This window comes from Eriocheir sinensis, chromosome 47, assembly GCF_024679095.1.
Source record: "Eriocheir sinensis breed Jianghai 21 chromosome 47, ASM2467909v1, whole genome shotgun sequence".
Classification (NCBI taxonomy): domain Eukaryota; kingdom Metazoa; phylum Arthropoda; class Malacostraca; order Decapoda; family Varunidae; genus Eriocheir; species Eriocheir sinensis.
Window position 1 is genome coordinate 2,609,327 of NC_066555.1, and position 20,477 is coordinate 2,629,803.

Sequence of the window (20,477 nt, forward strand, 5' to 3'; positions counted from 1 at the left end):
AGGAGGAGGAGGAAGAATAGGAGAAAAAAAAGTAGAAAAATATAACTGAAGGACGTATACTGTGCAAGAGAGAAGAGAGAGAGAGAGAGAGAGAGAGAGAGAGAGAGAGAGAGAGAGAGAGAGAGAGAGAGAGAGAGGAAGGAAGGAAGGAAAGAGAAGTGAGGGCAACCCAGAGAGAAGAAAGAAAGAAAACGGAGGCGAAGGGAAACTCAGGGAAAGAAAGAATATACACATTTTACTTTCCTCTTTTCTATTTATTCTTCTTTTAACGATCCAGGAGGAGGAGGAGGAAGAGGAGGAGGAGGAGGGAACAATAGGAAGGGTTGAAGATGAAGGGAGGGAGGGAAAACTAAAAGGAAGAAAAGAGAGGAAAATTTGTCAAAGGGGGAACTGAGGCAGAAAGGTGTAAATTAGAACGAAGGCAATTGAAACACAGGTGAGAGTCAATACCTTTATTATATTGACAGGTACAAAGAGTAAAGTTTGAGATCCAACACACTTTGATCTCCGTCCGTTAATTTTTTTTTTTATGTTATATATGTATAGAGCGATATTTTGAGAGAATGGTAGGAGCAGCGATGTGGGGCCTGTGTCTGTCTGCCCTTCTGTTATGTCGTATGTCTGATTCTATGATTGTTGGACTATATATATTTTTTCTTTTTTTGTGTGTGTGTCTGTTGTGTCTGTTTTGCTGGCTGTCTATGTCTTGGTATTTCTTTCCCCTGCATCTCTTTTCGTCTGTCCGTTCAACTGTTCTGTATTTCTGTTTTGTCTGTGTCTGGGTAGTTTCTTTTCTGTGCACCATTTTTTTTGTGTCTGTCTGTCTATGTCTGTATTTCTTAGCCCTTGCATCTCTTTTCGTCTGTCCGTTCAACTGTTCTGTATTTCTGTTTTGTCTGTCTCTGGGTAGTTTCTTTTCTGTGCACCATTTTTTTTTCATCCTTGTCTCTCACTGTTTTTCATGTTCTGTTCATGTTCTGTCTTTCATGTTTTGAGTAGCGGACTTTTTTTTCACATTTACCTTTTTTTATGCCCTTGAACTGACTCCTCTGCTCTGTCGGTGTTTGTTTCCTTCCAGTCCGTCCGTCACTTGTTTACTTCTTCGTCTGTCTTTATGTCCGTCTCCGTTTTCAAGTATGTCTGTGTCTGTCTGTCTGTCTGTCTGTCTTAAATCTCAGTCTTGTCTCTCTCATCGCTTTTTCCCTCTCCCTACACACACACACACACACACACACACACACACACACACACACACACACATGACGACGATGACGACAACACATAAGCACTTACACACTACAGGACACTTTAGGACACTTGGAAGGCGTGGGACACATGGAAGAGGAGTAAAGTGTATTTGTTTGTGGGTATGTTTGTTTGTTTTCTTATGTGTGTGTGTGTGTGTGTGTGTGTGTGTGTGTGTGTGTGTGTGTTTGTGTGTGTGTGTGTGTGTGTGTGTGTGTGTGTGTGTGTGTGTGTGTGTGTGTGTGTGTGTCCCACTGGCTCCTAAGGGAGGGGGGAGGGACATAGAGGAAAGGATGCGAGTCGGGGCTGTCACAGTAGTAGTAGTAGTAGTAATAATAGTAGTAGTAGTTGTAGTAGTAGTAGTAGTAGTAGTAGTAGTAGTAGGAGGAGGAGGAGGAGGAGGAGGAGGAGGGTGGGGTGGATAAAGATAAGTTCAGTATTACCATTAATATACAACCAGAACTGTACACTGAGTATTTACACACAACCAAACCAAACCAACACAGCCGCCCGTGATACTGCTTAATCGAGCGTGCTCCTGGCACACACACACACACACACACACACACACACACACACACACACACACACACACACAGCTCCCAAACGAGTGGTTAGTTTCCGCAAAGCTTCAGTAGTTGATGAGCGTTGCAGCAGAGACCAGCCAGCCACGCCTGCTGTTAGTGGCGGCAGGAGACAGAACAAGCAGGGGGGAGCAGGCGCGGCGGGCGGGGCCTTGGTGTCCTCGGAGGAAGGGGAAAGGAGAGGGGCGCCCCCCGTCAGTCCAGGGGCGGCGTCGCCCCACAACAACACATCGGTATTCACGGCCGGCAGCGGCAGGAGTCTGCCGACACCGCGACCACACCTCGGCACCAATACCGCGCTATGAGGCGAGGCCCAGCGGGGGGCAGCGGGACGCGGCCGCTGCCCTTCAGGGGAGGGCGGCCACGCGGGCTGCCAAGGCCAGGGCGGCCAGCAGGGCCAGCCCGGCGGGGGCCAGCTGGCCCGCCCCGTCGTGCATGCTGACCGCCACCTCCTGCTGAGAGGTCGTGCTGAGCGAGTCACTCTTGGGCTTTTCGGGGCCCACCATTGAGATCTTGGGTGGGTCCGGGGTGGTGGTGGTGGTGGTGGTGGTCGTGGTGGTGGTGGTGGTGGTGGTGGACTTGTAGAGCACCGACACCTGTTCGGGGATGTCCAGCTCGGTGTTGTTGAAGAGGAAGTACGGCGACGAGTACTGGGCGTGCAGCTGCACGAGCCGCTGGTCCATGTGCAGGCCCTCCACCACGCGGGACGACTGGCTGCCGTCGCGGTACACGGAGGTCAGCGTGCCCGAGTAGGGCGCCTCCGTCTTGCGCACCGTGCCGATCAGCTTGACCCAGACGCCCGTGCCCGGCGGCAGGTTGTACTCCAGCAGCTCGTTGTGTACGTTGTCCAGCTCGTTCTGCACGCCCCACGTCAGCTCGCGCTCCTCCACGCTGGGCGGCGGCGACACCACGTGGGCGTCCAGGCCCGTGTAGGTGCCCTTCAGCTGGCCCCAGTAGGCCAGCTGCGTCACCACCACCTCCCTCGCCTCCACCACGTGCTGCCGCGACGGGCCAGGGTTCAGCAGGCGCGCCTCGGCCAGCACCTCCTCCTCGTGGGTCACGGCGATGCGGCTGGTGTCCAGGCTGACGGCGCGCAGGTCGTACCGCACGGGCTGGTCCTCCACCAGCACCATGGCGGCGTCCACCTTGTCCACGTGGGGGCCGGCCACCAGGAAGGCGCGGCGCTCCTGCGGCGACAGGTAACCCGCCTGCGGGAAGCCGTCCTCGCCCTCGTCCATGGCCAGGAAGCGGCGCACCTCCACGCTCACGGCGTTGTGTGGCGGCGCCAGGTAGCGGTCCCAGTTCTCGTACCTGACGCGGGACGAGCCGTTCAAGGACACGAGCACCTCGTAGCTGTCGGTGACTTGCAGCACGGAGCCGAGGAAGGGCACGGTGCAGGTGCCGCTGTGCATGGCGCCCGCCACCCACGTACCGTGCTTCTCGGCGCGGCACCACACGGTGGCCGGGTCGTCCTCCGTGACGGGCACGGCGTGCGGCACGTGCACGCCGTCCGCGTGCGCCCAGCCCAACGTGGACGACGTGATGATGGTGCCGCCCTCACGCCGGATCTTGGCCATCTCCAGGCTGGCCAGCGCACCGCCCGCCGCCGCCGCCAGCACGCACAGCCTGAAACACAAGTACAGCTGTCAGCCTGATGCAGCACACACACACACACACACACACACACACACACACACGCGCGCGCGCGCGCTAACCATTAGCCACACGCATCTACCCGTGCCAGGAGGGGTGAGGGGAGAAGGGGAGAAGGAGCGCTGCCATGCCTATGCGATTCACGTCTTTCCCCGCGTAAGCTAATCTTGGCTCTGTATCCGCGAGCCAAGCATCCCCCGGCGGCCGGCGCTCACAGTAATCACAGTGTTGTGTTGACGGAGCGCCGCCCCGCGCCCAAACGCGTGGCCCGCCGCCCTGCTGTGCCGCGCCGCCACCTGCCGGCATAATAGCCACCCTGCAAAACACTGCGGCACGGCCTTCACGGCACGCCCTGCCTCAGCGCGGCCGACAGGGTGAGGGTCGCGTCCCACCCTGGCGCGGTCAGACAGGGCAGGGCGAGGAGGCATGAAGGAAGGGAGGGAGGGGAAGGGGGCAAGTGGGGCGTGAAGGGCAGCGTTGAGGTGGTCGAGGAGGGACACTCGACCACGCCCATCATGACCTGATCCTGTAAACAATGAATTCACCTCAACCACCGACATGCCCACCCCCTCTTCCTCCCTCTCCTCCTCGTCCTCTTCCTCTTACGTGCCCCATATTTAGTCCCTCACGCCGCCCAACCCTGACGCCGCCATGCCCCCTGTCCCCTCGGTGTCCCCCCCCCCCCCATCCCCAGCTACACAAAGGTTGGAGAGGCGGGAGGGCAGGAGGCGGCGGGACGGTGTTATGGACGGGTCGCGAGGGACGGGAGAGCGCGGCGGGAAGGGGAGGGAGGGAAGCAAGTCACTGAGGCAGGTAAAGCCGCCTAGAAACTGCATAAAAACGCGTGTAAAGGAAAGGAACTGACTGACATCCCAGGGGAGCGAGGTAGGTAAGAGATGAACGGGCGAGGAGGGAAGAGTCTCTGTGGAGCGTAAACACTGCAAAACGTTCACATCCGATAAAAAAGACTTCGTGTGAAAAAACAACTGATTGATTCTCTGTATAGCGGGATCGAGTAATAAGCAAACGCATCTTGAGTTTAATAAAAGGTGATTGAAGAGCATTAATCAGGGCAAGAACGAGGAATTTGAAATATAGTATGAAGAATCATTAAGGAATTAGTTAGACGGTAGGAAGAATTATTAGAAGAAATATATGAAGGAAAGCGTGAAATGTGCTAGACTGAAATTGAGTTAAAAGGGAATCTTGAGTTTATTGATGACACATAGGAAATAGAAAATAGAAAATGTTCAAAAATACGACCCTATAAAGAAACACCACAAAAGGGCAAAGATTATCTATTAAACAGACAATATAATAAAGGAATGAACCAAAGTGTCTATAAAGAAGCTCAAAGGTAATAATGGCCCCAGATCGAGGTCAGAAGGAGAGTAGCTGCAGTTTAACGACCTGTAATCACCCTCGTCGCTGTGATAAATGGTCGGAGCGGAGCGCGGCGCTTACCTGTAATTGCCTTCCCGCCCGCTCTGATCTATCGGCGACGGGAAAAACCGGTAATTATGGACAACGGTGATGGATTCGGCCTCGTCCATAACCGATATACACACACACGCTAATCTCTCTCTCCCCCACCACCTCCTTCTCCTCCTTTTTTTCTTCTTTTTTCCCATACTCCTCCTTCCGTTTCTTCTTCCTCTTACACCTCCTTAACTTTTGTCATCTCCTTTTCCTCCTCCTCCTCCTCGTCTAGCATTCTAATTCACTTTCTTCGTCTTCTTCTTCTCCTCCTTTTCTTCTTCCTTCTCCTTTTCTTCATTGGCCTCTTCCTCCTCCTCCTCCTCCTTCTCATCTTCGCCATTTCTTCTCTCCCTCCTCCTCTTTCTACTTATCATTTTATTTAACTTTCTTCTCTTCCTCCTCCTCCTCCTCCTCTTCCCTCTTCCTCCTGCATCTTCTCATCTCTTCTTTCTCCTCTTCTCCCTCCTCGTCTTACTACTTATCATTCTATTTCACCTCCTCCTCCTCCTCCTCCTCCTCCTCCTCCTCCTCCTCCTCCTCCTCCTCCTCCTCCTCCCATAGAGGAGTGTACAGGAGTCCCTCAGAGGAGTCTCTCTCACCTCAGAGGAGATTCAAGAGTCCCGGAGAGAGAGAGAGAGAGAGAGAGAGAGAGAGAGAGAGAGAGAGAGAGAGAGAGAGAGAGAGAGAGAGAGAGAGAGAGAGAGAGAGAGAGAAGCCATTTGAGTATCTGATGTAATATTTCCGGTTGACATTTCTTTCTTTAATATATTCGAGATATTGTTTTTTTTTTTTTATTTATCGTCACATCCGATGCTCTCTCTCTCTCTCTCTCACACACACACACACACACACACACAGAGAGAGAGAGAGAGAGAGAGAGAGAGAGAGAGAGAGAGAGAGAGAGAGAGAGAGAGAGAGACGGTGTGGTCACAAGTGGTCAGGGTTCGTAAGTTATCGAGGCAGTGATCAGGTGTCAGTGGGGGAGAGAGAGAGAGAGAGAGAGAGAGAGAGAGAGAGAGAGAGAGAGAGAGAGAGAGAGAGAGAGAGAGAGAGAGAAGAGGGAAGTAAGGTATCACATTTAATTCTATTTTATTTCAGGTCAACAACATCTATAAGAAGAAAAAACAATGACAAAAACAAGAACAAAAACAAGAAGAATCATAATACATTTTTTTTGTGTATTATTTTTCATTTTTATTTTATCTATTTGTTCAGGAAATCTCTGGACACTAAAACTACTGGAATATGCCAATGTATTTTAAAACTGTGTCCACCAGTACCACCACCACCACCACCAAGACCATTACCACCACTACCACCACCACCAAGACCACTACCACCACCACCACCACCAAGACCCCTACCACCACCACCACCTATAGGCATCGTTTCTACCAGTCTCCCTTTTCCATCCACTCCCTCCCCCTCCCCCCACACACACACACTCGCACTCTCCCTCTCTCTCCCTCCTTCTCCCTCTCTCTCCCTCTCCCCTTCTCTCTCAGTCCCATTCCCATCAGCGGTGACTTTTGTGGTGAAGGGGGGAAGTGACCGCTAATGAAGTGGTTTTAAGGGGAAAAAATGGTGTATCAGATGGCTTGGTGGTGGTGGTGGTGGTGGTAGTTGTTGTAGGTATCGTCGTTGTGGTGTTGAAGTTGGCGTTGCGGCGTTTAACTATGGAGGTTATTGGTGTTGAAAAGCGAAATGGTGCTGTCCTGGAGGTGTATATGGTGTTGGACAGCGGTGTTGGAGGTTCATAATACGTGTTAGGGACTTGTTAATGGTCTGTAGCTGGCTGGGATACAAGTTAGTGGTAGTAGTGGTAGTGGTGATGGTGGTGGTGATGATAGTGGTAGTGATGGTAGAGGTGGAGTAGGTGGTGGTGGTGTTTGTACCCTAAGAATCGCAGAGGTTATCCGTCGGTGCGTTGGTTTTGCATACGAGAGAGAGAGAGTGATAATAATTCATCGTTGGCCACATTCGGTTGCAGAGAATTATTTTGTGAGCGTGTGATAGAAGCCAAGGTAAAGCTGAGCATGTGAAGGAAGGAAGGAGGGAAACACAGGAAGAAAGGAAGGAAGGAAAGAAAGAAGAGAGGAAAGGAGGATTTTGAGAAGGAAGGGAAGAAGGAATTAGAGAAAGAAAGGAGTTAAGGAAGGAAAGGAGAGAGGAGAGAAGGAAGAAAATGAACAAGGGAACGAAGAAAGGAAGGAAAAAAGGAGAGAATGATAGAAGGAAGAAAGAAAAGCAAGGTAAAATAAGAGAGAGAGAGAGAGAGAGAGAGAGAGAGAGAGAGAGAGAGAGAGAGAGAGAGAGAGAGAGAGAGAGAGAGAGAGAGAGAGAGAGAGAGAGAGAGAGAGAGAGAGAGAGAGAGAGAGAGAGAGAAGACGGAAAAGAGATATACAACCCAGATAAGAGAACAATACAAGGAAGAAACCATAAAAAAAGGAGGAAGGAAGGAAAGAACGAGAAATAGAGAGAGATAGAGAGAGAGAGAGAAAGAGATATACAACCCAGATAAGAGAACAATACAAGGAAGAAACCATAAAAAAAGGAGGAAGGAAGGAAAGAACGAGAAAGAGAGAGAGAGAGAGAGAGAGAGAGAGAGAGAGAGAGAGAGAGAGAGAGAGAGAGAGAGAGAGAGTCTGTTACCACCCGTGAGGCAATGCAGGCGCCCGATGTTCGCTGCTTTACTCCACAAATTGAATTACACTCCCTTTCGCCCTGAGCCCCGAGTGATAGAGGGAGGTGCTAACTGATGGAGAGAGAGAGAGAGAGAGAGAGAGAGAGAGAGAGAGAGAGAGAGAGAGAGAGAGAGAGAGAGAACCATGATTTTGAGAGTTAGGTGTAAAGAAAACGATCAGAGAAAAGAGAAAAAGACACACACACACACACACACACACACACACACACACACACACACACACACACACACACATACAGAAGGTGAAAGAGGAAACCAGGTAAGGAAATATGATAAGCAGGATAAGGAGGAAAGAGGATGCAGGAAATTGACAGAAAACAGCGACATAAAAAGAAAATATATAAAAGAAAAATATGACCCCTCCAAAAAAAGTTAGACTGGAAAGGAAACGGAAAAAATAGGGGAAGTTAGGAGAAGGAGGAACACAAAGGAACAGAAAGGAATAACAAACAACAGCAGACTTGATGGTCCTTACGAGGCTGTTTGTGACAAGCTACACTAACTATCTAATCAAAGGTGGAAGATGAAGGACAGCAGGAGGAGGAGGAGGAGGAGAAAGAAGTTGGAACGGAAAGAAACAAGAAAAGGAAAACAAAGAAGTGAGGAAGAGAGAGAAGTTAGTATTTAAAAGAGAGAAGGAAGGGGAGAGAAAGATAGAGGTGAAGAGAAATTGAAACGAGTGAATTGAGGGATGAGAGGAATGGTGAAAGAAGAGATGAGAATTAAATTATAGAGAGGAGAACAACATAGGAAAAGGAAGGTGAAAGAAGGAGAACATAAGAAGCTAAGCGAAGGGATATAGAGAGGATGAAGGGACGAGGGAAGGGAAGGGAAGGAAGGGACATCCGGCTCTACAGAGACAGTTTGAAGTGGAACTGAAGGGGGGTCGTGAGTGAAAGGGGAGGAAGGGGAAATAAAAATGAGTTAAGAGATAAGAATGAACAGATGAATAAGGTTAGACGTGATGAATCTATCCTATTATCATGTATTACCTTCTTTAATATCCTTCCAATTAATTATTCACATTATTTACTTCACTAACTCCACAAACACACCTGGACACTAATTAACACGGAGGCTCATTAAATACACATTAAAACACCTGTGGAAGTCGGTAATTGAACCCGTATTAATTTTTTTCTGCGGTAATTAAATAAAGAAAATACAAATATATGAGAAATAAGAAGAATTACATGAACGATTGACGAGCGAGAGAGAGAGAGAGAGAGAGAGAGAGAGAGAGAGAGAGAGAGAGAGAGAGAGAGAGAGAGAGAGAGAGAGAGACGAACCAGAGGAAGCACGGAAGGGAGAAGTTAGTAGGAAGAAGGGAGGGAGAGAGAAGTAGCAGTGAGAGAGGGTGACTGTCGGCGTCGGATTGCACGATTCTCTCTCTCCTTCTATATTAAGCCTTTTTTAACACCCCACACTCCTTTCCATCTCCTTTTCCCCTTCCTTTCCCCTCACCTTTATTTTTTTCTCTCCTTAACCACCACCTCCTCCTCCTCCTCCTCCTTCTCCTCCTCCTTATCTCCCCTCTCCCCTCGTCTCCCCTCGTTTCCCTTTCCTCTCACCGTCTGCTAATGCCCGCCACATAAACACGACACCTGATACACACACACACACACACACACACACACACACACACACACACACACACACACACACACACACACACACACACACACACACACTTCATTAACACAACGAAATACATACATACGCAACAAAGCCAAAAAATAAATAAATAAATAAACGTTTATGAATGAATTTAAAACGTGTTCTCTCTCTCTTAAACACACACACACACACACACACACACACACACACACACACACACACACACACACACACACACACACACACACATACACACACATTGTCCCGTTTTAGGGAGAGAGCAAACAGGGCCTTAATTTGGGCGTAGCAGACAACTAACGAACTAACAGACAAACAAACAAGCAAGCAAACACACATTCTCTCTCTCTCTCTCCTCCCCCCTCTCCCCCCTCCCCCCCCCCCTCGCACAGTAGCTCCATTCCGCTCATGGGAACAACACCGTAAAATTTAATGGTTCAACACTTTAACATTGGAACAAACATTATGCCATTATTTAGGCCATTATTTTGTTGTGTTGTTTCGTCTGTGTTTTTTTTTTTCTCCTATTCCTGAGTTTGTGTATGTGTCTGAGTGTGTGTGTGTGTGTGTGTGTGTGTGTGTGTGTGTGTGTGTGTGTGTGTGTGTGTGTGTGTGTGTGATTAGTAGGCGTGTGTGATTGGCTCTTAGTATTTTATTAACTATTTATTGCATTTTCTTCCTCTTCTTTTGCTTCCTTTTCTTCTTTTATTATTATTATTATTATTATTATTATTATTATTATTATTATTATTATTATTATTATTATTATTATTATTATTATTATTATTATTAGTAGTAGTAGTAGTAGTAGTAGTAGTAGTAGTAGCATCCTTTCCTTACTTATTTCTCTCCTACTTTTTTTTCTTTTCCTCCTCCGTCTCCTCTCCTCCTCCTTCCTCCTCTCCTCCTCCTCCTTCCTCCTCTCCTCCTCTCTCTTTCCTCCCTTTTCTTGCTCTGGCTTCACACCTCGTTTCCTTCCCCTCTTCCCTCCCCTCTCCCTCTCTCTCCCTCTCCCTCTGTCTCCCTCTCTTCCTCTCTCTCCCTTCCCCTCACTCAGTATATGATATGGATGTGGTGGCAGAGACATAATACCATTCTCTCTCTCTCAGCCATGATATATGCGCCTCCTCTTCAGGTAGGAGAGATAAACAGGATCTGACCCTTGCCCCTCCATACCTCCTCCTCCTCCTCCTCCTCCTCCTCCTCCTCCTCCTCCTCTCGCACTCGCCCTATCCATTATGCTCCTCCACCTACATCCTCTTCTTGTCGCTGTCCTCCTCCTCTTCCTCTTCTTCTTCCTTATCTTTTCTTCCTCCCCCTCCTCCTCCTCCTCCTCCTCCTCTTAACCGGAGCGGATGCGAACGAGGAAGATGTACTTAGTCGAAGAAGGGAAGAAGGTGAGGATGATGATGAGGAGGAGGAGGAAGACGCGTAATAAGATAAACGGAGGAGGAGGAGGAGGATTTATTTGCTCCATAAAGAAACACGTATCATCATGTTTGTCTTCCTCCCCTTCAAGTAAATGTCACTCATCTTTTTCTTCACCTCTGTTATCTTTTTTTTTCTTCTTTTCCTCCCTTGTCTTGTATGTCATCTTTTTTTTTTCTTCTTTACCTCCCTTCTCTTTTATGTTATCTTTTTTTTTCTTCTTTACCTCCCTTCTGTTTTATGTTATCTTTTTTTTCCTTTTCTTCATTTTCTTCATATTTTCTTCACTTTTTCCATGTTATTCTTATTATTATTTCTTTTCATTTTCTTTTCTCCATTTTTTGATGCTTTTCTTTTTTATTCTTGTTCTTTTTTCTTTAATTTTTATGTATTTCTTTGTCTTCTGTTTCCCTTGTCTGTTTTTCATTTCTTCTTATTTTTTGTATCGATTGTATTTACGTTTTTATTTTCTTGTTCTTTTTTTTGTCATTGTTATTATTATTATTATCATCCTTTTTCTTTTCTTATTATTTCTTCTTCTTCTTCTTCTTCTTCTTCTTCTTCTTCTTCTTCTTCTTCTTCTTCTTCTTCTTCTTCTTCTTCTTCTTCTTCTTCTTCTTCTTCTTCTTCATCTTCTTCTTCTTCTTCTTTATCTCTTCGTTGTCTGTGATCACCCCACCACCACAACCACATTAACTCCTCCTCCTCCTCCTCCTCCCCCTCTTCCTCCTCCTCCTCCTCCTCCTCCTCCTCCTCCTCCTCCTCCTCTAATCACAATAATGCACTCAATTCTTCATCTTGCAGCATCCAGGTCTTCACATCACTCGGAGGAGGAGGAGGAGGAGGAGGAGGAGGAGGAGGAGGGACAATGATACCCGTGGGAGGAGTAAGGAGGAGGAAAGGGGGGCATAGGGTTTCAAAAAGGGGGGGAGGGGGGAAGGGGGGGGCTTAAATCACCTCCTGGGACTACTTTTCCTCCTCCTCCCCCCCTTCCCTTCTCTCCCCATGTTTATCTTCCTCCTCCACCTCATCCTCCCCTTCCTTCTCCCCCTCCCCACATGTCCTTTCTTTTCCCTTTGCTCTTCTTCCTCAAAGAGAGAGACGCCTTAGACAAATTGCTTGAAAATGATGCTAAACTGTTAGGAGCATTACGAGGAGGAGGAGGAAGAGGAGGAGGAGGAGGAGGAGGAGGAGGAGGAGCGTTGGGTTAGGTGGGTGGTATAGGAGTTTGTCAAGATAGAAAGGGGGATAAGAAATGATAAATGTTGGAAGAAGAAGAAGAAGAAGAAGAAGAAGAAGAAGAAGAAGAAGAAGAAGAAGAAGAAGAAGACGAGGAGGAGGAGGAGGAGCAAGACCAAGCACAAGAAGAACAAAAACTAAAATAATAATAAGAAGAAGAACGAAGAGGGGAAGAAGCAAGAAGATAAGATAAAGAGGAAGAAAAATTATAAAGAAGAAGGAAATTAAGAAAAAAAAGAAATCACACAAAGGAGAATAAAACAAATGAGAATCAAATAAAAGACAAGAAAGGAAGAAACCAAAAAAAAAACAAGATAAAAAAGAAAAAAATATAAGGAAAGGAGGAGGAAGTAAAGAAGGAAGTGGAGGAATGAGGAAATGAGGGAGAGGAAGAAGGGAGGTAATGTTGTGAGAACTGGAGGAAATGGGGAGAGGGAGGAAGGGAGGTGATGGAGGGAAAGGAAGGGAGAAAATAGCAGGTGAAGTGGAGGAGGGAGAGTAGTGACGGAAAGGGAGAGAAATAAGGGAGAAGAGGAAGAGAGAAGGGAGAGAGAGAGAGAGAGAGAGAGAGAGAGAGAGAGAGAGAGAGAGAGAGAGAGAGAGAGAGAGAGTCGTCACCTGGGAGACCTCATCGAGCATCACTTTATTGTGTCTTCAGGTGTGTGAGTCTCCTGATGATCTCTCTCTCTCTCTCTCTCTCTCTCCTATCTTAACATCGATGCTTATTCTTTTAGGCCAACCAGCTATTTTTTCTCCTTCTCTCCCTCCTTCCCCTCACACACACACACACACACACACACACACACACACACACACACACACACACACACACACACACACACTAGCCCGAAACAAAAGTGGAATGCTATCGGGCGATCAGACGGAGTGACTATGGTTGAGTGGGCTTAGCGGAGGTGGTTGGGTTGCTGGGTTGCTAAGGGGGGTGAGTGGGGAAGAGGAGGGGGAGGAGGAGGCTTTTTATGGTGGAAGGGGGGTGAAAGGGTGTATATGAGGAGGTGGAGGAAGGGAGGTAAATGTTATGGGAGGTATGGGAGGAGAGACTGTGGAAGGGAAGGTAATGTTCGGTCTTAGGTAAGGGTAGGTAAGGCGTTATGTTGGGTGAAAGGAATGGAAAGGTTAGTTTAGCTGTTCATTGGAAGGGGTGGGGGGGGGGGGGGTTAACGCTACCCTCTCCTCCATTCACTAAATTTTCCTGTGTTCTTTGTTTCCTTTCAAATTTCTCTATAATGTCGCTTTTCCTCTCATTCTCCTATTTTTTTTTTCCCTCAATCAATTTTTAGGTCATTCGTTTCCTTTCCTCACGTTTTCTCTACTTTTTCTGTTCTTCCCGTCAAATTTCTCCTTTCTCTTCACTTTTTACTTATTCTTTTCCCTAACTTTCCCCTTCGTTGTATTCTACCTAATATTCTATCCCTCTCATTTTGCACCTATTCCCTCCCTCCCTTAAAAAAAACATCAATTAGCTTACACTATCCTAACTTCCCCCCTCCCTTTTCCCCTCAATCTCACCATCACTACCAAAGTCTCCTCTGAATCTAGCACACGTTCTCCCTTCTTCCTTCCCTTCCCTTCCCTTCCCTTCCCTTCTCCCTCTGACTTTTTCCCTTTAATAATCTTTCCCTCGCTCCATCGCTTCCCCCATGCGTACGTGTGTGTGTGTGTGTGTGTGTGTGTGTGTCTATATTTAGCGGCACAAGAGTCGTCTAAGCGGAGATACTTGAGCGTCTCTCTCCTCGAAGCCACTACAAAGGCAAGAATATAAGGCAAAGACTCCTTCACCACCACCTCCCGCTCCACCACCACCACTACCACCACCACCAACAACAACAACAAAACCACCACCACCACCATCACCACCACCACCAACAACAACAACAACAATCTTCTCTTCTCCAGTTGACTAAAGGGAGAAAGGAAGGCAGGAAGATAAACAGGAAGGAAGAAGAAAAAAAAGGAAGATAAATAGACAGAAAGAAAGAAAGAAAGAAAGAAAGAAAGACAAGCAGGAAGGAAGGAAGAGAAACAACATGGTGGCAAAACTTTAAAAAATCGCTAGACAGAAATAGGAGGAGATGAATGAAAGAGAAAAGGAGAAGGAAACAAGAAAGGCAATAGAAGGAGGAGGAGGATAAGGAGGAGGAGGAGGAGGAGGAGGAGGAGGAGGAAGACATGAAATAACAGCGAAATGAAGAGCGACTGGAATAAGAGTGACGATGAAAAATAAGGGAAAAATGACAACGAAGCGAACGAAAAAAGAAAATGATGAAAAAGGAGAAAAGAAAAACAGATAATATGACGAAGAGAAAAAATTAGGATGAAGATAATGAAAAAGAAACAGCAGGAAGTAGTGAATGAAGGGCGGAGAAAAAAAAAAGAAAAGAAAAAGAAAGGGAAAAGATGATGAGGAGGAAGAAGAGGACTAGGATGAAGAGAACGAGAGCAAGAACAGGAAGAAGAAGGAGGAGGAAATAATAAATGAGGAGGTGTTGCCAGACGCTAAAGAAGAAGGAAAGGATTGGCTCAAACGCTTAAGTCGGTGAGGAAGAAGAAGAGGAAGAAGAATCGATGTTTGGAAGCCGCGGTGTTTGTCGAATTAAGGCTGTTTGAACGATGATGGAGGAGGAGGAGGAGGAGGAGGAGGAGAAGAGGAGGAAGAAAAAGAGGAGAGATGATGCAGAGAAATGGGGGGAGGATGATATGAAAAGAGGTGTAAGAGAAAGAGGAGGAGGAGGTTGCAGAGAAAGGTGGAAGAGGAAGAAAGGGAATAGAGAAGAAAATTTAAAGGAAGATGAAGAAGAGAAGGAGGAGGAAATGGAAAGCTGGTGAAAAGAAAAATGGATGTGAGAGGAAAAGAAGAAGAAGATGAAGAAGAAGAAGAAGAAGAAAAGAAAAGGCGTAAAGGGAACTAGATGAAAAGAAGAAAGAAAAGAAAAGCGAGTGGAGACGTTAAAACAAAAACAAAACAAAAAATGCAAGAAAAAATAAAAGTAGAAAAAGCAAAAAGGAAATAGAAAAGAAAATGAAACAAAAATAAAAAAGCAAGATGGAGAAAAGAGGAAGAGACGTGAGAGGAACTAGATGAAGAGAAACAAAAGAAAAAGAAGGGAAGAATGAGTTAAGACGTTGAAATAAAAAGGAACAAAAAAACAACAACAACATGGAGCAAATAGAAGAAGAAAAGAAAGAAAGAACAAGGAGAAGATTATGATAGTGTTGGCGAGTACGACTTAAAGGAGAGGATGAAGAAGGAGGAGGAGGAGGAGGAAGAGGAGGAGGAGGAGGAGGAGGAGGAGGCTTAAGAGCGAGAAGGTGATGCTTTGAAATCGTAACACATGATCGTATTTCATCCCCTTGAACACACACACACACACACACACACACACACACACACACACGGTACAATCCCTCACATCTACACACACACACACACACACACACACACACACACACACACACACACACACACACACACACACACACACACACACGTCCACTTCACAATCCACTTCCTCCTCCTCCTCCTCATTTATTTATTTTCCTTCACCTGGAATTTACCTGCAGTAGTGAATAAGTAAATGCCACAAAGATTGGAATGTAAATAATGCACCCTTGTTTTTCGGAGAGAGAGAGAGAGAGAGAGAGAGAGAGAGAGAGAGAGAGAGAGAGAGAGAGAGAGAGAGAGAGAGAGAGAGAGAGAGAGAGAGAGAGAGAGAGAGAGAGAGAGAGAGAGAGAGAGAGAGAGAGAGAGAGAGAGAGAGAGAGAGAGAGAGAGAGAGGGAGGGGGATATAAGGGGTCAGGGGGAGGGTGAATGAGTTATGAGGGGGGTCAGGGGGGGTGGGGGTGAAGGGGTTAAGGGTGAGGGGGCGACGCTGAGTAAGACTGTTTGCCGCCAATGAACTGATGGTTGATAAGGTAGTGTGTCCGACCCCCCCCCGACCCCCTGTTTGTACTCTCTCTCTCAAGTAAATATTAAAATGAAAACTTTATGCCACTGAGAGTGAGAGAGAGAGAGAGAGAGAGAGAGAGAGAGAGAGAGAGAGTAAGACTGTTTGCCGCCAATGAACTGATGGTTGATATGTCCGACCCCCGACCCCCTCTCTCTCTCTCTCTCTCTCAAGTAAATATTAAATGAAAACTTTATGCCACTGAGAGAGAGAGAGAGAGAGAGAGAGAGAGAGAGAGAGAGAGAGAGAGAGAGTTATACTTCGTTCCAAAATAAATTATGAGCAGTTTGTCACGAATCAAATTTACTCCAACAAAATTTATAGCTTTTATTTTTTTTTATATGTATTTTTTTGTACGTAAGTATATTCACTCTCTCGTTTTGTGCGTGCGTGCGTATGTGCGTATTTAGAAGATAGCACACATGCGTAAATCGGTAAATTCGAATCTCAAGCGTATGGAAACATGTCTAATTATATATCCCTTTATTTTTGCGTGAGTTCGTGCATGTGTTTGTGTCCGTATAGCCGTGTGCATGCGTATGTGTGTATTGAAGAGGACACAAGCGTAAATTATTGTATGCGTATGAAAATGAGATCTAATTATGTCATTTGTTTGTTTGTTTGTTTGTGAATTCCTTTTCGCTCTCCTTTTTCTGTCCATAGTCATGTGTGTGCGTACGTGTGTATCTACAAGAGAACACGCATTCTTAAATCAATGTTCACGGCTCTCAAACGCAAGGAAGCTGGTCTATTTTTGTCTCTTTTTTTATGTTTTGTTTGTTAATTCGTGCATGTGTTTGGTCGCGCTCTCTCTCTATCTCCTCATCGTGTTCTGTAGCCGTGTGCGTGCGTGCGTGTGTATAGAAGAGGAAGCGTGAAGTACATCCGCCCTTGAAGGCTCCGCGGCGTAACGAGGGCGACGCGGCTAATGAGTCTAATGAGGGTAATTAATCGGCGATGAATCTTGCAGCTTCCTTAATTACCTGAGACGAGTGTGATTATGCGCAGGTAATGACCAGCGCCGCCTGCTACTTCCTGCGGCCGTGGGAAGAGGAGGAGGAGGAGGAGGAGGAGGAGGAGGAGGAGGATGTGAGATGATGTTGAGAACGGTGGAGGTGGGAGGAAGGTAGTAAGAAGGTGGAGGAAATAGAGGAGGAGGAGGAGGAGGAGGAGAAGACAAGATGATGGAGGTGAGAAGATGGAGATACAAAAATGAAGGTGTGATATGAAGGGAGTAGAGGAAGGGAAGGAGGAGGAGAAAGAAAAAAAAAAGATTAGAATGAAGAAAAATTAAAAAGCCTAGGAAAACATTTATCAAAACAAAAAATAGAAGAAATTAAGAAAGCAATACATTAGAGAGAGAGAGAGAGAGAGAGAGAGAGAGAGAGAGAGAGAGAGGAACAGAAAATAAGTGAAAAGGGGAAGAAAGAGGAGGAGGAGGAGGAGGAGGAGCAAGAAGAAGAATAAGTCAAGAAGAAACATTGATCGAAGTAAACAACGAAAATAAAGAAAGAAATACACAATGAAGAGGAGAAAAGAGAGAGAGAGCAAATATAAGATTTAAAAGGAGAGTAAAGAAAGGGGAGGAAGGAAGGAGGGAGAGGGAGACCTAGCTACGAGAAGGGAAGGAAGTCAGAAAGGGTGGAAAGGAGGGATGGGGCAAAAGGGAGGAAAGGGAGGGAAAGGGAGAGGGGAGGCAGAGCTAGATAGGGAAGGAAAGGAGGTAGGGGGCAAAAGGGAGGAAAGGGAGTGAGAGTGAGAGGGAGGCAGATACGAGAAGGGAAGGAAGTCAGGAAGGAAAAAAAAACGAAAGGGAGAGAAGAGAGAGAGGAAAGGGAGAGGGAGGGGGGGGGAGGCAAAGGCTGTTAAGAGTGAAAGAATGTCTATAGCAGATTAGAAGATAAGTTACTTCCTCAGACGATTATTTTTTGCCTTAACTTTGATTCATGTGTTGTATTTTTTTCCTGCTTCCTTTTTGTCTTGGTTGGTATTAGTGTTTGTTGTTGTTGTTGTTGTTGTTGTTGTTGTTGTTGTTGTTGTTGTTGTTTGTCTTGGATCATTATTTACTTTCGAGTCTGTGTCCAGCGCGAGTTCATATATTTATTTATTTATCTGTTTATCTATTTATTTATCTTTATTTTAGTTTCATCTTTTTCCTTATTAATTCTAGTGTATTTTTTATTAGGTCTTTTCTTGGCTTCACTATTTTTTTCATATTTGTTTTTCATCCACATTCATATTTTCATTTTCTGTTTCTTTTTATCTTTGTTTCTTGTTCCCTTTCTCTTTTTCTCTCTTTTTTTTATCTTCATGCTCTCTTTCTTCCGCTTTCTTTCTTCCTCTCTCTCTCTCTCTCTCTCTCTCTCTCTCTCTCTCTCTCTCTCTCTCTCTCTCTCTCTCTCTCTCTCTCTCTCTCTCTCTCAAAATCTCTACCTGTGCACTCTCTCCATTCTTCTCTCCCTCCCTTTCCAATCTCTTCCATCTAACATATCATTCCACTTCTACCTCTTCCATTATCCCCCCTTCCTTTGTTCCCCCCTTTCGTAATCCCTCCCTTCGCTTCCTCCCCCTTTCTCAAGATTATCCTTTCTTCTTCCCCTTCCTTCCTCTCTCATCTTCCTTCATTTCTCTTTTCTATAACTTTCCCTCCATCCCTTCATCCTATTCCCCATCCTTGCAAATGTTGAAATCTTCTGTCCAATCTTTTTTTCTTCTCTCTATTCCCATCCCCTTTCTATCTTTCTCTCCCTCATTTCCTCCTCTTCTTCATTCTCTTCTCCCCATCTCTTCCTTCTCTTTTCCTCTCATGTTTTCTTCCTCTTCCTCCTCTTCCTCTTCCTCCTCCTCCCATCCTCATATATTTCTTATTAAGAGAGAGAGAGAGAGAGAGAGAGAGACTGGAAGGAAGAAACGAAGTGGAAAAATTTGTCAAAAGTGAGAGAAGAAAGGAGGGAAGGAAAGATCGGTGGAGGAAAGAGAGGAACAAGGAGGAGAAAAGAAAAATGGATGGAGGGAAAAAATAGGAGGGAAAGGGGGGAAGGGGGTCGAGCGGGGGAGGGGGGGAGGGGGAAAGGCACCCCTTGTCATTGCTCTTTGCCAGTCACTGTGTGTGTGTGTGTGTGTGTGTGTGTGTGTGTGTGTAGGTTGTAAGGTACGTTTGTTTGGTGATTATTCTCTCTCTCTCTCTCTCTCTCTCTCTCTCTCTCTCTCTCTCTCTCTCTCTCTCTCTCTCTCTCTCTCTCTCTCTCTCTCTCTCTCTCTCTCTCTCTCTCTCTCCTCTCTCCCTCCTGGAATGGGTAGCGAAGTGTTCGAGGGGTTAGTCGTGCGTGTGAGAGAGAAAAGGGGGGGAGGGGGAGGGAACATGGAGGAAAGAGGAAGGGAGCGTGTTTGCAGGGATAGGTAGGGAGGGAGAGAGAGAGAGGAGGAGGGAGAGGGAGGGAGAGTATACCTTCACCTTCGTCACGGGTGGGTAGAGATAACCCCCTCCCCCCCTTTTTATTCTCTCCGTTCTCTCCTCTCCTCCCTTTCTTTTCTCCCTCCTTGTCCGTTCCTTACCCCCTCCTTCTCCTCCTCCTTTCTTTCCCTACCTTCCCTCCTCTTCCTTCACTTCTTCCCTTGTCTTTCTCTTCTTCTTCCTCCTCCTCCTCCTCCTCCTCCTCCTCCTCCACTTCATCATTCTTTACAACCTCTTTTCTCTCGCTTTCTCTTGTCCCTCCATTTTTTTCCTCCCTCCTCTCTCTCTCTCCTACACCTTATATATGTATTTTCTCTACCTCACGTTTTTTTTATCTCCTCTCTTGCCTTCCTCTTCTTCCTTTTTTTTCAACTTTGTATTTCGATTTCCATTATTTTATTCGTATTTCTTGTCATTTTTCTTCTTTCCCTATTTCTTATTTCATCCTATTGTTTCGTTGTCTTCATTCTCTATTCTCCGTTTTATATATTTCTTTTCCCTTTTTTTATCACTTTACATTGTTCTCCTTCCTCTCCTTTTCCTTCTTTCCTTCCTTCATTTCTTCCTTTTTTCATTCTTTCTTTCCTTCCTTTCATCCCTCCTTCTTTCCTTCCTTCAATCCTTCCTTCACATATATTCCCTCCTTGCCTTTCCATCCCTTCCTCCTTACATCCTTCCTTCGTTCCTTACTCCCTCCCATTCTTCCATCGCTTGTCCCTCTTCTTCCCTCCCTCCTCCTCCTCCTCCTCCCACCATTACCTTCCCTCCCTCTTCTCCTCCCTTTCTTTCTTCTCCCTTTTACAGGCCACCGAGCTGCCCACCTTATCTCGTATTCACTGATAAGACTAATTCAAGACACGGCGTTCGGTGAGGTTAGGGAAGGAAAAAAAATTGTTGAGTCGTTCCTTAAAACACTGTAGTAAAGAAAACGGGAGTCGGGTGTTTTGCCTTCTGATTTATGTCCGACGAAACTTACGTATTAAAATTCTAAGGCCAGGCGGCGATTATACAAGACTATTTACGAGAGAGAGAGAGAGAGAGAGAGAGAGAGAGAGAGAGAGAGAGAGGCGGAGGGAGTGGTGGTCGTTGG

General features: G+C 46.3%; 1 protein-coding gene across 1 annotated transcript in view; it reads right to left on the minus strand.

The window, feature by feature from the left end:
- Window positions 1-437: 437 nt before the first annotated feature.
- The window catches only part of LOC126981277 (protein unzipped-like), a 66,800-nt gene continuing 46,760 nt past the window's right edge, over window positions 438-20,477 (minus strand). Inside the window, exon 2 of the mRNA XM_050832171.1 lies at window positions 438-3,455. Coding sequence (XP_050688128.1) covers window positions 2,177-3,455 — 1,279 coding nt within the window. The 3' untranslated portion in view covers window positions 438-2,176. The remainder of the gene's footprint in view (window positions 3,456-20,477) is intronic.